The 17,101-nt window shown below is 44.7% G+C and overlaps 1 protein-coding gene across 9 annotated transcripts in view; it reads left to right on the top strand.

Annotated features, from left to right (window-relative positions):
• CELF4 (CUGBP Elav-like family member 4) overlaps nt 1-17,101 on the top strand; it is a 720,910-nt gene that overhangs the window by 602,249 nt on the left and 101,560 nt on the right. For 5 of the 9 annotated variants that reach the window (XM_027784804.2, XM_005236151.4, XM_027784802.2 and 2 more), the window contains exon 4: nt 12,939-13,067. In XM_027784804.2, coding sequence (XP_027640605.2) covers nt 12,939-13,067 — 129 coding nt within the window. The remainder of the gene's footprint in view (nt 1-12,938; nt 13,068-17,101) is intronic. The other 4 variants (XM_027784805.2, XM_027784801.2, XM_027784803.2 and 1 more) reach the window with 1 other exon arrangement.

The raw sequence follows: 17,101 nt of genomic DNA, 5'->3' as shown, positions 1-17,101 counted from the left end.
CTGTATGATGTAGGAAAGGTGTTATTGAGACCTATGAGACATGCTGCTTGGATTCCTTTATTATTATTGTATTCTTTCTCCTCTCCTTCATTTTCTTTGTTTGTAGACGAGGGGATGGAGAAGAGGAAAGCCAGGAAGTTTATAAAAGCAAGAAAGAAAGGAGCTGAGGCATTTTGTGGAGATCTTTAATGACATTCTGTATAATTTGAAAGTGGGGAAGGAAGGGGGGAGAGAAAAAGGGAATTAGCAAAAAAACTGGCAAAAGAAAAGTGGAATGTGGAGAGAAGCGTGTGGATGAATTTTAATGCAATCAGAAAGCTGTAATAATGGTAATAAAGGAATATATTCAGACGTCAAGAGAGGGAGAAGGGAACAGGACCCGCGACGCCAGAATTTAAATTAGACATAGGCGTATAATTCTCTTTTCTCTCCCCCCCCCATCCCCCCCCCCCCCCCCCCCCCCGCCCCTTCCCTCAAATGAAGGAAATGGAATTTTTAAGCACAGCGAAAGAGGGATTAACAATTGGCAGGTTTTCAGCCCTTTGTCTTTTGGCGAATCCCATTTAATCACTGTCTTTAATATTAAGGAGGCTGTGGCCGTGCAGGGCTGTCTCAGGCTTGGGGGAAAAGGGATGATATACAGAGGAAAAGAGAGATAACACTTAGGTTCAGGCAATTGTGAGGAAGTGTTTCAATTACCTCCACTGAAGTCTTTAAAAACTGAAGTTTAATTTGATCTGAAATGTCGTCTGAGCTCCTGCAAGAGAAAATATGTCCTTCCCACCTCCCTTCCTGCCCATGTCTTTGCTGTTTCAATAGTCTTCGGTGCTCAAGGCTGGAGTGGTACCACGGATTAATGTCCTGGCCTTCTAGGCTTCTGGAAAGGGTTTCAAAGCCCCAAAAGGTCACCAGTGAGATGAGTTTAGGAACTGAAACTTATTTTCCTGACGTACCAGACTTGACACCACTGACCCTGCAGAGTTCATCAAGAAGCTTCTAAGCTCTGCTCTGAATGAGCGTGAAAACCAATCAGCCCTTCAGGCTCAGCCTTGTTTGGCCACAGAGTGAAAAGGGGATGTTACACATAGGAATTAAGATGTGTTAAATTCCCCAGAACCAAAGGCTGTAGGAGGTGTATTCAAATCTGAGCTTCCTCTGAAAGATAAGTGTAAAAACCTGAATACGTGTTTATTTGAGATATCATTTGATAGTGCAGTACAAGACAGGTTTCTCCTTTGCCTCCTTCTTCTTCAGGAAATCCATCAAGCTGGGTCAGGGAGACATCAGTAGATCTGCACGAGGAAGAAGCCCAAACAGCCATGAAAAACCCTACAAAGTTTAGTTACAGCACAGCTGCACACCTCCAGACTTAGATGCTGAGTCTCCTTAGGTACTTTTCTCCCATGAACATTTCTGGTGGTGTTCCCAGGACATGGTAACTGTAAGCAGAGGCTGCCAATACTAGGGAAAGAGGCATAATCTTTTTTTTTTTTTTTTTTTTTTAAAGGATTGAAAGGCTGATTTTAATTCAGATATCCCTCATATTATGGAGGGATGGTGAAGAGAAAGTGGGTGTTTGGGTAATGTGTTGAAATTAGAAAGATCAGATTTTGACTCCTGAGTCTTCCTAAAAAGCATCGCCCCATGAATCGTTCTCAGAAATATACCATTTGGGTGTTTCAGATAATGAATAAACTTCAAAGAATTATGATCTGCCAGGCACAAAACAGCCAGAGTCTTTGTGCTTTGCATGACACAAGGTTTTAGACTGCTCTCACCACCAGCTTTCCTTAAACAAGGGCTACTAGTAAAGCGGGTTGTTGTGAGTTGTTTTCCCAGCTCAGTATCAAACCCGTAAAACCTGTCATTTAAGATCTGCACAGGGAATAGCATCTCTTGGCAATGGACAGTTGTGATGGCACAGTTCAGCAAGTCAGAACTCAAGATATTTGTCTTGGGGTTATAATATTTTCAGCTGTACAAGAAGAGTCTGCTGTAAAAGAATTGTTTAGGCTATGCCTTCATGGCAGGGTTTGCTTGGCCTGCTGCCCAAGTTTTGTCCATAACCTCTATGCATAGAAGAAGCCTGAGTGTGCTTTTGTCTGAACTGTGTAGATGAGGCTGTAGGTTTACAGTTTGATTTCACTTCAGTGCAGGTAGACAGCAGGTCTTGCCATAGGAGCACAGTCCACCCAAGCCCAAAGAGCACTCATCCTCCTAGTCTGAAACATCTTCAACAGCTTTTTCCACTTTTTGACCTAGCTCTGCACTCCATCAATTGTGCTCATATGCTTGCTATCCCAAACCATTTCTGGACATGGTTTAGCAGCTGATGCTGACTGAGGGCCTATTCCAGTTCCCTGTCAAGCAGGTCTCTCTGCTCAGGAGGATAGGGCTGTAGTATGGAAGAGGAACCCAAAAGCAGAGAATAGGGCAAGACACATTTGAATTTAAAATATTACCTTAGACTTCGGGTTCACCAGTTGGCAACATGTTTAATTTCTTTCCAGTTGCTCATAGAACCAATAGCATCCAACATCTGTGTTCTCTTGGACTCATGCACCTAGATCACTGCAGCATTGTCTCCAGGGACCACACCACTTCAGGACATGAAAATGTCTCCCTGAACAACAACTCCAAGATCCACAGTCACTGTCATTTACAAAAGCAGGGCTTTCTGTTCAGAACTAAACCCTGTCATGACTTACCCCCACCACAAACTCCTTTTGCATGAAAAAGGAGTTGGGGAAGCTCCAGTCACTTAAATGTGATAGAAACCATTAAAGGCTTCATCCATAGGTCTGACCACCTGCCTGCCAGATGTCTTCCATTACTACTGCTTGAGCTACCTGTATTCCTGGCATGTGGCAAACACTGAGCAGCTTCAGTAACGCCCAATTTTGCCTGGTGTAAGTACCAATTATTCTTTTGCAGATGGGGAAACTGAGGCTGCTTTTTGCCCTGGGTAATTTATGTAGCCCATATTTCCAACAAAGCAGCTGTTCTTGGCCAAGAAGTATTATAAATATTCAGTAACAGTGACTACATGGTGAACCCTTTCTCTGGTACCAGGAATAATAGAACAGTTTAAGGGAAAAGTGATTTTGACTTTCACAACATCCAAAGCATGGCTTGAGGTGAGACCCATGAGTCCCAAATACCAATCTGAAATGTACAGACAGGAGCTTCGGCCAAGCCCTTGCACATCCTCATGGCTCCGCTCTTACATGTCCCTGGAACAGGGTCCCCAGGGAAATGGTCATGGCACCAAGCCTGTCAGAGTTCAAGGAGTGTCTGAAGGATGCTCTTAGTCACATGGTTTATTTTTACGTAATCCTGTGAGGAGCAGGGAGTTGGACTAAATGATCCTTATGGGTCCCTTCCAATGCGAGATATTCTATGATTATGTGATCAGGAGTGATTTCATTCTTTTCCAAAATGAGATCTAGGGCCTGTCTATTGAAAATAGTTTGTGGCATGTTCAAAATAAACAAAAGGGGGAGTTTCCTAACTCAACGCATAACTAAGCTGCAGAACATCTTGCTGGAGGATGTGGTGGATGCTCACAGTTTACATGGGTTCAAAAGCGCTCTAAACAATGATATGAAAGAAGGAGACTTAAAAACCTGTTGCATATTAAAATAAACAGTGCAGGCTCCAGAAGTCCCTCAACTGCAGAACCCTAGAGTCCATGACAATATTTGGGGGGATTAACAAAATTGCTTCCCCTGTTCTTGTACTCTTTCCTAGACATCCACAACTGACTATTACCGGAGGCAGCACACTGAGTCAGACAGACCCACTGTCTCTCATACAGCTGTTCTTTCTCTCTGCATACAGGATCCATGTCCAAGTCGAGGCTCAGAGTGCAGCCAAGCAATTAAATACAAGAAATCCTTCAAACTAAGTTTTCAGCAGCAACAGTGGAGAGTAACACACCTGTGGGATGAAGATTTCTTCTTTGTGCAGGAGAATTATGCTCCCACACCTGGGCTTATATTCATTTACGCTTGTCCCCATCACACAGCTGTTCAGATTAGCTGTTACTCTCTCTAGCCCGGGTGTCTCAAAGCCTCTGTCTTCAGCAGTCAGAGACCGGCAGCTGTGCAATCATATCTGCTAACGTATGGGATATTAGGAATCTGTTAAGCAAAACCAAACCAGGGAGGGAGGAAGGGAAGCGATCAGCACAAAGAAATCACTCCTACTAAGATGTGATTAGGGATGCCCCACAACACCCAGCTGCAAGGAACAGGTGAACTCAGCAAACATTTTAAAACCTACAATAGAATTAGCCCCTTGTGGGTGTTGTTTGACATGGGGACGAGGAGTGAAAAGCAGGGAAATAGGAGCCCATGCAGGTGGAAGGAGGGTTTGGTTGTTATTGTTTGCAAGTAAGTAGTGGTAGGTTTCCATTGTTCCCAGAGTGGGTTGGGTGTTTGGTTGCTGATGTTTTTTTTCCCCCGTCCTAATTTTTGAAACACTTCCATTTTACAAGGTTCATGTATTTTCCAGCAAGGTACCATGGAGAAGATAATTAGCTAATTTACAATTAGCTACAACAGAATTCGTAATCGCTTCCCCTGTGGAAAGGGCTGTAATCATCATCACAGAGCTGTAGGACTGCTGTGAAAATGGCAATAGAAGTGTGCAGCCCCGGCCCCAGGAAATGCCCTGCTTTTAGCCTATTGATCCACCTGATTAGCATGGGTTGAGGGGAGCAGCAGGGCACTCTGGCTGGAGAGCAAAGCCAGTTTGAGTTTGTAGCTTTGAGCTTAGGGCCTAACCCAAACTTTTGTGATGTTCAGGGCACCTGCAACTCACCCCTCTGCTCCATAGCTACTCCTTTCTTCTTTGGCCAGAGGAGGATACCTTGTCCATGACTGTCCCCCCCAAAACCAGGTTTATATCTCTCTTCCATCCCTGTGGCTCTGGCAGACTCCTGATCCCACTGCATGGTTTGGGGGTACTGGTGAATGAAAAGTTGGACATGATCCAGCAAAGTGCGCTTGCAGCCCAGAAAGCCAACCATATCCTGGGCTGCATTAAAAGAAGCGTGGCCAGCAGGGTGAGGGAGGTGATTCTCCTGCTCTGCTGTCATCAGACCCCACCTGCAGTGCTGCATCCAGCTCTGCAGCACAAGGAAGACACAGACCTGTCGGAACAAATCCAGAGGAGGGCCACAAAACACAAGGTTTTGTGTTGGAGCACCTCTCCTATGAAGACAGGCTAAGAGAGTTGGAATTGTTCAGCCTGGAGAAGAGAAGGTTCTAGGAAGACCTTACGGTGGCCTTTCAATACTTAAAAGGGGCTTATAAGAAAGATAAGACTTTAAGGGACAGACTTTTTAGTAGAGCCTGTTATGATAGGAAAAGGGGTAATGGTTTTAAACTAAAAGTGTATAGATTCAGACTAGATATAAGGAAGACATTCTTTATTGTGAGGGTGGTAAAATGCTGCAACTGGTTGCCTGGAGAGGTGGGAGATGCTCCATCCCTGGAAACATGCAATGTCAGGTTGGATGGGGCTCTCAGCAGCCTCACCTAGTTGAAGATGGCCCTACTCATTGCTGGGGGGTTGGACTAGATGACCATTAAAGGTGTCTTCCAACTCAAACTGTTCAATGATTCTGTATGATTCTGTGATGGACAGCATCAATGCCACCTCCTCTCCCCTCTCAAGCAATGACCAGTCAGGACAGCAGGCAAGGAAGATCCACTCTGCCTCTGGCAGCCTCTCTGGTAGATGTGCCACTTGTTCCGGTGCACCAGCATTTTCTTCTTACCCTCAACTGCACAGAGAACTTCTCTAGGCTGCTCGTTTGTTCTGTCATGGTGCCAAGGAGATAAGCTTAAAGGCCTTCCCAGTGCCTGGACTGAGGCTTTACCACTGATCCCTCACTGTGTGTGCAAGCAATGTTTGAGGAGGAGGGGAATAGCAGCAGGGACAAATAATTATTAGCTATACAAATAATGGAATTAATTAGCATCTGGTTTCTGAAATAAAGCCATGCAGCAACCTGGTCCTAATGCTTAAAAAGCCAAAGGCATCAAATAACATCAGAGAGCTGCTCTGGTGAATACCATGTGCGTAGAGAAGATGCTTGTTCCCACACAGAAATATGCAAATGCCAGTTTTATTCTTGCACAAAGAAGCACACACACTATCTGTGTGTGATGCCCTGGCAGGGAACTCAGGATGAAATAGGGAGTCTCACAGTTTTTAGAATAAGGGGTTTTGTGGCTAGAAGGGACCGTCGTGACCTTCTGGTTCACCCTCTTGATTAGCCTGGGCCACAAAGGTGGTAGATCCGTCCCTCTTTATTTCCAAAGCCTTGAATGCAGTGTTCTAGATGGTAAAGCTGTCTTATGCTTTCCTGATACAAGGATTCAACCTCTTTGTTTTGCATGAGGAATATGAGAACACAAGTGTATTTATATACTGTTATCTAAATGTACCCCCACGCACACACATACATTAGCAAGAGCTAGCTGGATAAACACAAACCTGTGTCGTGTCTCTCTATGAGTGACCCTAATTTTCCCCCAGTCCCTCCGCAATTGCTGTGATTCTTGTTCTTGTCCTCTTGCTCCACAGAGGGTCAAATATCCTGCATCTCATTGTCCCTTCTGTCTCTTTAATTAGTGCCCGTCCTCCCCCTTCTCCCCCACACTCACATGTCCCCCCCCTTCCCATCTCCTCTCAGCACTTGGTTTGCAACGCTCTATTATTTCACCTTTCATGCATGCCGCCTCCTTCGCCCCGGCCCATCTGACACCTCTGCCTTACGCTTATCATAGAGAAATAACATTTAAATACAAATAGAACAGGGAATAATTTAACCCCTATTTGCACTAGGGAAGGTGCTGAAGCTTCATATAAACACAGCTGGGGAGATCTGCAGATGCTGTGTACTCATCTGACAGGTTACATTTCTTCACCACTGTGCCTTGCAGCCCACCCTTCCTGATGGGCACAAGCCTCTGTCGCTGGCAGAGTGGTCAAGAAAAGGGAAGCCTGGTTTCATGGTGATGTTGGAAATGTCACCAAGGGGACATCCCTGAGAGCTCTGGTTTGCCATTGCTGTGGCCTTTCTGTCCCTACCTGTCCTCCTGGGAGGAACAGGGGGTGCTGGCTCCTGTTATTGCTGTGGTTTGTTTATGGCAAAATGGTGTAGACTTGAGATAAACTTAATTTCAGTATTATCAGTGTGCCTCAGGTTTCTCATGGGAAGGGCCTCATGGTGCACCAGCAAAAAACTCCTTGGCTCTCCTGGGCATCACACCAGAGAATTTGCTAGCCATGGTTATTTCCATGGGCCAAACAAGCATGGTGGACTCAGGCTGTAAGGAAAGACTGATAATGGGGTGAGCACTAGTAAGGGAAAACAAAAATGTGGGGAGAAGAGGATTACATGGACACCACATCCAGCCCCCATGCTGCAGGGCACTGTCACTGCTCAGGCTGCTGCTGTTAAGGGTTGCCTCTACAGAGAGGTTAGTAAGGTTTCTTCACCAACATGTGATATATAGGTGTGAGACAGAAACAGAAACTATCATTTAGTGCATGTAATAGACAGAAACTTGGACAGGCCTTTCTTGAAAAAAGCAAAAGGGAGATGCTCAGTTCAACAAGGCCAAGTGCAAGGTCCTGCATGTAGGTCAGGACAATCCCAAGCATCAATTGGGTTGGGAGGAGAATGGATTAAAAGCAACCCTGAGGAGAAAGACTTGTTAATGCATGAGAAGCTCAACATGTCCCGGCAATGTGCACTTGCAGCCCAGAAAACCAACCGTATCCTGGGCTGCATCAAAAAAACATGGCCAGCAGGTCGAGGGAGGTGATTCTCCCCCTCTGCTCCGCTCTGGTGACACCCCACCTGGAATGCTGCATTCAGCTCTGGGGTCCCCAGCATAAAAAGGACATGGACCTGTTGGAATGAGTCCAGAGGAGATGATCAGAGGGCTGGAGCACCTTTGCTATGAAGACGGGCTGAGGGAGCTGGGGTTGTTCAGCCTGGAGAAGAGAAGGCTCCGGGGACACCTTCTAGCAGCTCCCAGTACATAAAGGGGACCTGCAAGACAGCTGGAGAGGGACTCCTGACCAGGGCGTGTAGTGATAGGATAAAGGGGAATGGCTTTAAGCCGAAAGAGGGTAGATTTAGATTAGATATTAGGAAGAAATTCTTTGCAGTGAGGGTGGTGAGGCACTGGGACAAGTTGCCCAGAGAAACTGTGGAAGCCCCAGCCACCTTCAGGAGTGTTCAAGGCCATGTTTTATGAAGCTTTGAGCAAGCTGGTCTAATGGAAGGTGTCCTTGCTCATAGCAGGATTGTTGGAACTACATGATCTTTCAAGTCCTTTCCAACCCAAATCATTCTGTGTTTCTATGGCCTATGCTCGTATGTGCATAAATACTTGATGCAAGGCCATGTGTGCCCTTGTGGAAGCTGCACAGAATAGATTTTCATCATATATGTTCTTAGACATGCTAAGTAGCTCACTGACTTGATTTCCCTCATAGGGAGGAGATAAAGGCTGCTCCTCATGGCTCCTTTTGTGTAAGACAAGATGGTACTGTGAGGTACCATTCCTTCTTCCATCTCCATTGGCCGCTTAGGCTGGAGCATACAGTGATGCCCACAGCTCCAGCTGGGGACATCCCAGATCATGGGCTCATGTCCAGCCCCGTTTTGTCCCTCTCTTCTGCCCTTGGACAGGGGTATTTCTGTTCTCCTTGGCTGTGTTCAGTTTGCCCCAAATCCCAGGTCTCAGGGGGCCTGATCTGAAGGTTTCTTTACCACTCAGTCCCACAATCTTAAATGAGGATGACAGCATCAAGCTTGGCAAGGAGGTCACAGGGGACTGAGTCTGCCCAGTGTTCTGAATTTCAGATGTTGGTCCTGCGATGCATAGAGTTGGCATAGTATATCACTGAAAGAGAAGGAATCATGGGACTCAGTGAGGTGTTATGGGTGGACCATGGGTGGTAGGGATGGACCCTACACCCTGCAGACAGGCAGAGCGCTGGGACAGCTTGATCTCGGGATTGCTCCAGGTTTGTGTGCAGCCTAAATGTTTGGTTTCTGTAGGATGCAGAGTGGCCTGAGAGATGGAACAGCAAGATACTACTGTCCATTCTCATTCAAGGACACTGGAAAAGTCTGGTGGGAAGCATCTTGGCGTACATACGTGCTCAGACATGTCCCACTGACGCCAGCACATCCTGTCTTCATTTTCTCCTGGTAGTCTCATGGCCTTGTTTAGAGCAAAGTAGTTGCCCTGGTGCATGGCATGACAGCTTTTTGTTTGGGACTTGGAAGAGCAGCATATGGGGACACTTGGGGTGTAATAGGCTCATATAAGCCCATTAGAGGATAAACTGATTAGCCAAGACCTGGAACATGCTGAATGGTCCCAGCTGTTGGACCCTGCCCTCTCTTTTCCCACCCTAGATCTGTGAGCGGTGGTGTTTAAAGATGCTGCTGAGCTCCCTGGCAGGGCTGGGACTTGAAAGGTAAATGCAGCACTTTGTTAGAAGCACCTCTCAGAGAAAAAAATCTTGTTAAACTGACTCATTTTTTATCAGCCAAGTGTGTGATTGTGAGGATTTCTGAAATGGCAGATGTGACAAATGGTTCCCCTGACAACCCAAGGCAGTTTTTCAGGAGAGAGACTGGGCACTGGTTTGGAGAGGGAGCTGGAGGTGATGTCCAGGCAGTGCTGAGCCCTGGTTGGCCCTGGGGACCCCTTCATGCCATCTTCTCTGGAGCAGCTGGACCAGAAGCCCCTGGGGGAGGTAGTCCTCACCCTTAGTCGAGCCTGTCCCTGCTGGTCTGATGGCCACTTCATGGGCAGCTCACCAAAGCACTGCATCTTCTGCCAGCCAGCTCTGGGGACAGGCATCACCATTCCTAGCGTCCTGCAGAGATGTAGGAAAGGGAACGAAAAAAAAAAAAAAAAGATTAAAACCAAATAAAACAGAATATAAAATTAAGTGGTTCCTAAAACACCTGGTTTTAGCTTTGCATAAACTAAACCAGACAAGGCAGTTTCAGGCCAGTTCCACACTAGAGAGTTTTGCTGACAGAGGAGGGATGTGATTTTTTTTTTTTTTAATGGTACATTTATATTAGCAAAAAGCCTGGTGAAAATACAGTTACATAGCTATAGAAGTGCTTTTGCTGATGCAGCTTGTTTGAAACAGCAGAAACCATATAAAGTACAATATAACAGATGCTTCCTCCATGCTGGAAGTATTTACTAGACACAAACTTTCCAGGCAAAGCCTTTTGCCAGTGCTGTTCCCAGTTCATTACCTCACTCTGCCCCATTCCTAAAATATCTCCCATCTTCCAGGACAGCTGGTGTCATTTGGTGGGTGGGTTTTCCTCCAATATCTGGACTACCACTGGAATTTGGACTGGACTTTTTCTCCAAGGCTTTGTCTAGCCAAGACTGAGAGATGCCCCACAGAGCACAAGCTCAACTTCAGTAGCTGCCTCTCTAAGGCTTATACCCCACCTCGGAGAGTCTCTTTTGTGGGTCAGTCTGGCCATCAAGAAAACAGACCTTTCAGACATCCAAAGTACCTTATTTTGAGGTGAAAAGAATCTGCACTGTGTTAGTTAGGGCTTTGTGCATCATCAAAGCCTGAACGTTGTGTTGCCAGCAAAGACCTCGAGAAGCCCCTTTGTTAAACTTTTCCAACATAAAGTAGGCATATTTCTTGCTTTAGCATGCTATCAGAAAGCTAGCGCTGTTTCTCTCTCCTATCAGAAATGCACAGGTACCCTTCATAACCTGTTTTTCCTACCATTTCAACAGCCTAACTGAAGGCAACATAACTCCTCACTTTCTGTGGGCAGTACACTTTTCGTTTACATGGATAACCTGACTACAGGATTGAAAGCTTTTAATATCCTCTCTTGATATCCACTGCATGAAAAATTATCCTCATCCAAGGCTATAAAGTAATTTGCCAATTTGCAGGTGCATCTTGGAGAGGGGAATTTTGATCAAACACAGGTTGAAGCAGAACAGATTGCCTACACGAGCGATTTCTCAGTGAACAAAAGTGACATAAATCGCCCAATTAGTCAGCTAGAAAAGGGTTGTTACAAACCAATGTTTTGTTCAGCTTTAGGTTAACGTGTGCATTATAACTAAATAAATTAAAAAATCAAACTATTTATTTATTTATTTAGATATATTTATTCAAATTAGTTACTTCTGCTCTGTAAACTGCTCTGAAAAAATCATTGGTTCACACATTTACATAGCCCTTAATGAATGATAAGACATTTATGAATCATGTGCAAATGGCCTGTTTACATACACAATGTAAACTATGTAAATTTCTTTTTTTATTTGTGTAATGCTATCGGTCTCTGAACATAAACCTGATCTAGAGGCATCACTCTGCGCCCTCTGAGGTCCTTCTGCCAACTCAGCAGTCATTAATTTAGTCTGTTTTCACCAACATTTTCTGAAGGTGTTTCATTCTGGACTGAATATCCCCATACCAACACCAAGACCAGGTATAACTCATAGAATCATAGAATGGTTTGGCTTGGAAGGGATCTTAAAGGTCATGTATTGCCAACAACCCTGCTATGAGCAGGGACACCTTCCATTAGACCAGCTTGCTCAAAGCTTCATAAAACATGGCCTTGAACACTCCTGAAGGTGGCTGGGGCTTCCACAGTTTCTCTGGGCAACTTGTCCCAGTGCCTCACCACCCTCACTGCAAAGAATTTCTTCCTAATATCTAATCTAAATCTACCCTCTTTCGGCTTAAAGCCATTCCCCTTTATCCTATCACTACACGCCCTGGTCAGGAGTCCCTCTCCAGCTGTCTTGCAGGTCCCCTTTATGTACTGGGAGCTGCTAGAAGGTGTCCCCGGAGCCTTCTCTTCTCCAGGCTGAACAACCCCAGCTCCCTCAGCCCGTCTTCATAGCAAAGGTGCTCCAGCCCTCTGATCATCTCCTCTGGACTCATTCCAACAGGTCCATGTCCTTTTTATGCTGGGGACCCCAGAGCTGAATGCAGCATTCCAGGTGGGGTGTCACCAGAGCGGAGCAGAGGGGGAGAATCACCTCCCTCGACCTGCTGGCCATGTTTTTTTGATGCAGCCCAGGATACGGTTGGTTTTCTGGGCTGCAAGTGCACATTGCCGGGACATGTTGAGCTTCCTCATTCAAAAAAGAAAAATTATCTACTAGCAGACCATGTCCTGCTTGGACATGAAATACCATCTGCTTGAGCTATCTCATATATTAGTAGACATAAATTAACTTTATGTTTTGAAAAACAATGTATAAAAATATGGGGCTTATTTCTAATAAACTTAAAAAATGTATTAAAAAACTCATCCAAACTTGTAGGTATATGTCTGTGAGTGGGTATGAATGACAAATTTCCATTTACAGGCTGTGGCTTCCTTTATATCCTGATCTAAAACAGCTTGTGTTAAACATTTTTTTCCCTGCAACTTACTTAGTATTGCAAAGGCTGTTAACTTGTTATTTTTCATTTGGACTTCATTTTTATATTCTAACTTTATCCATATTCCTCTTGTATCATGGTTCTAGCAATGTTGTCATTTCAGTTACTGTAAGCTGACTGCAAAGATTGATCAGAAAAAGTTGATTTGGAAGACTTCAGTGCCTAGATTTTAAGAAGCAGTTAAAGATTTTATATACAATCAAAACTTTCTAGTTTGCTTGTTTGTTTCTCGAAATTGCCAAATTATTTTCAAGTAGTCATTGAACATCTGAGGCTACTAAGTTTTTTCAAGCCAGCCACCTGAAAAGACTAGCAGCTTCTGAAATATGTCACCTTAATGAAATCACTGTTTGTTTTGCATGTGATACTGAGCCATCTTGGCTCTCACATCCCTCCTGAAATATGGTAAGCATCTCTTTATTTTGTTCCAGAAGACAGAAAACTCTTTGTGGGCATGCTCAATAAGCAGCAGTCAGAAGATGATGTGCGCAGGCTATTCGAGGCATTTGGCAACATTGAGGAGTGCACAATCCTTCGGGGACCCGATGGGAACAGCAAAGGTAAGGCGATGGCTTCCGTCAAGCTAGACCCAGGCTCAGTTTGTGTATCATTTTCTGGCGTGACAAATTCACTATGTGGCTGCCAGGACAGCATCTCTTACATTAGGAGGGGTCACATATGCCGAGGGAAGCTGTTGCTTTGCTGGTTGGTGTCTGCTTGCGTATGAGAGCAAAAAGCTGATTGCACCTAAAAGCACATGCCTCTGATGAGCTATGTCTCACCACATGCAAACTATTAGTTTGTTCACAGCACAAAGCCTTCCCTCTGAACACAGGGCCTCTGCATTCACTCAAGATGTGCTCTCTCCACCCTGTTGAACAGGCCAATTCTTCCTTTTAAACAAAGCCAAGGTTTCTACTTTATACCTTGATTTACTGTCTCTGCCATTATCTCAGCTTATTTCTCACCCACCAGAAACAGGTCTTCCCTGTCTTCACTTGGTCTTTGCATAGATACATCTCAGCCAGTGATCACAATTCCAAGGGTACGGACACTGATTCAAACATTACATTCAGTAGACAAGTACCATTTGAAACCCACAAATGCTTCATTGTGAAACGACGTGCCTTATTTCTTTCTGCCACTGTTTGGCATCACTTGTTACATGGGTAGCATGAAAGATCTTCTGCTACAGCCCAGGTATAAGAATGAGGCTTCTCTCTTGAGTTGGAGGGTCATTTTTTTCCTCCATCAGTCTCTAGACAAAGTAACTTCAATTTGAATAGGAAGCCCTCTTCTTTTGACAGTATAATATGTCCATTAAATATTGATCTGTGTGTAATATATCATAAACTGTGCTGGAATGTGCAGCACCAGAGAAGAGACCAGTCCTGCTGATGCAGTTCATATCTCACTGGATATTTTGACATGTGACAACATCAACCAGCACATTTTTGCAACAGAGAGGTAAAAAAATCACAGTGATACACTGGAGAAAGATATTGGTATTCCGTAAAATCACTGGCAGGCAAAAAAGACTCGCACCAGCATTACAGGGCAGTTGTCTGGTATATGTCAGCAAAGCTCAGCCTTCCTGAGCTGAAAATAAACTGTGGGCACCTTTCTTCAATTGCAGGTCTACTTTAGTTCCGTGACATCCAAATACAAGGGCTGCCCCACTGGAAAACAGTAGGTTAGGTTGGCTTAAAAGAGCTCCAGCCATCATAACAGTAACCAGTTAAGCACTCCATTCACAGAACAAATCAATAAATTGGGGAAAACAACAACAACAAAAAAAATCTGTCTGCCTCCGCCTGAAATTGTACAGAACAAAATCTAATGACAAATGAGTTAAATAGAGTAATAATAAAGGCAATGATGTCTGAGATTTGCAAGAAACAGATTCCAAAGGAGATCCAACTCACAGACTTGTAATCATACTTGCTCCATCTTTTTTGCTTTCCTTCCCTCTTAAACAATTTCATTGTAAGTCTGAATCTGAGTGGCAGCTCCATATTGCTAACCAGTTTAATTATTAGTGCTAGCGGGCTGCAGTCTCAGGCTTGCGTTTCACTGAGCTGTTCAGGATCAATACTGAGCCTTGACAGAGTTAATATTACCAGCTTCCATTTGCTGGTGCTATTTACTGAGAATGTGAAGCTCCTAATTTACACACACACAGTTACATACACGCACACAGGCACACAGAGCAGTCAATCTAACAGAAAACTTAAGGCTAGTGCCCTTATCTTAGGAGCTAGTCAGGCAAGCCACAACTCCCACAAAGTTATTTCCAGTTTGTAATGTTTTCCATCTGCTAGAAACCAATGTGACACACATTGCTTGTGAGTTACTTAATTTGGGTAAAACCCATAAGGCTTAAATTCGGTCTAATTTGAGATTTAAGCAGATTGTCTAAGCATCAGATAGCAATCAAATCCCATAAACTTCAATCCTACCCAACCTACTACATGAAGTCCCACAGGCATCCCTGTGGTGAGCCTCTAAGGTCTTCCAGGTACATCCATGCAAGCACTGCTCTCAGAAGGCAGGACCTAGCTTCCCACTTTAATGCCACCACAGTTCAGTCACAGCCAGAAAGCTGCCTGAACCTTGCCTGAGGCCATGGGTGATGTTCTGAACGGTGAGCTATATCCTTCAAGGGGCTGAAGAAACACCTCTTGCATGAGTGACTCAGGGGTAGGCAAAGTGGCTGTAGCATGTAACCAGGTGGTGGAAGAGCTGGGACTGAGGCATTTCCCTGTCTGAAGTGGAGTGCAGAGCCTGTCCCTCCTGGGAGAGATGGGAGAGGCATAGTCCCCAAGCCCCTCTGGGTGAAGCCCACTAGTGTGTAGGCAGGAGTGCAGGAGTCCTCAGGTGAGGAAGCTGAGGTGGATCCAGTTCAGCAAACCAGCAGGACCCACAGCATCTGAATTGCTGCTCCATGGACAGCCTCTTCCCCCCACACACACACCCGTCCATGCAGCAGTTGTCTACTTCAGTAACTCGGAAAGCAAAGATTTCCCACAGCACCATAAGTTCCACAAGAAAAGTCTTAACACCCTCTGCAATTATAACCTTAGGCCCTGACTCTGCAGTCTCCTCCAAGTTGGCAGGACAGTAAAAGCAGCTCTTCCAGCTTTATAATCTGGAAGTAAGGGAAAAAAACAAACAAAAAACCAAAAAAAACCCAACAAACAAACCACCTTAAACACAGGTATTCGCCTGTTCAGCACAGGTTATATATTTCTCTGTCTGTCAGAATCCCTTCAAACTCCAGATCTGCTTCTGTCAAAGGGATACCATTTTTCTGAGGAGACTGGCATGACTCACATCCTTGGCTCATAAGATCTTGGAGTCAGTTCTGGTGACAACAGGAAAGGAAGAGGTTACATGCACATTTGGTGTTGTGTACAGAAGCCATCCTATTGAACACATAAACAGAAGGGCCAAAATGTTGGGATCTTTGCTATTGCCTTGCCACCATACACCAGTAAAAGCTGAGTTTTCACTGGTCTTGCTACCTCAAACCTACTGGAAGCAGTAGGAGGGATCCCATTAGTATCTTGGATATTAAAGAAGATAAATGCCTGCTACTCCCTTTGTTCCCACCTTTATCCATCTCCACTGATCCATCAAGTTCCCTAGCACAGGGCTGGATTCCACCTGAAGAGAGTGAAGGCTTCAACATGACAGCATCACTGCAGGCAAAAATCCTGCTCTAAATGCAACGGGTGACTGGAGCTGGAAAGCTTTTGTATATTTGCTAATCAGCATATTCTTTTTAGAGGCAGAAAGTACAAAAGAATCTCTGCAAATAATTAAACACCCTAATTCTGGATTATCTCTGATTAATGAAGAGTAAGGCGCAGTATCTCAGAAGCCCGGGAATGCTGGGCTGTGATTATGTCATAATTGATCCCTATTGTTTCCAGCTGAAGTTTATCTATCTCATTTTCTCATGATTGTCTCCTCTCAGCTCCTTATAAATTAGATCCAACTATTAGCAACAATCATTGTGCTTTTCCTGAAATACATTCCGAGCACAGTGCTGAAAGGGTAATGGAAAGTGAAGGGCTCCTGTCTGTAAGCTAATTTCATATGGGGGTATCATTTTTTAGAAGGGGCCATCACTGCTTTCTTCAATTTCACTTGTACCAGCCCACAGTGCTGATTTTGGGGACCTTTAGGGCTCATTCTTAGAGTTTGCAGGTGGGCTGTTCTAATTTTCACCCTGCATGGTATGGATCCATAAGGATTTGTGGACTTTCTAAGGATTCTGCAAAGGGAATTAAGGAGAGTCATCCCATCATCAGGACTGACATCCTCTGCTCAGCAATCTGCACCCCTTCAGGGGAAACAGCTAGGGCTTTGCAAATTGATTAAAAGCTCAAAAGTCTTTGGTACTAATAGAAGGGGATGGAAGCCAGAACTTCTCAGATCTCTCCCAATCTGTTCCAAAACCTGCCTTAGCATATGGAAATTACTCTTCCTCTCTCTGAGTCTGTTTGCTTGTAGCTAAGAGTGTTAGCAATACTTCCCCCCACTCTAGTGGTGCATGTGACCCTTTGAAGTGTTGATCATTTCTGCACTC

The sequence above is a fragment of the Falco peregrinus genome, chromosome Z, assembly GCF_023634155.1.
Source record: "Falco peregrinus isolate bFalPer1 chromosome Z, bFalPer1.pri, whole genome shotgun sequence".
Lineage (NCBI taxonomy): Eukaryota > Metazoa > Chordata > Aves > Falconiformes > Falconidae > Falco > Falco peregrinus.
This window is presented reverse-complemented; position numbering and strand designations above follow the sequence as displayed.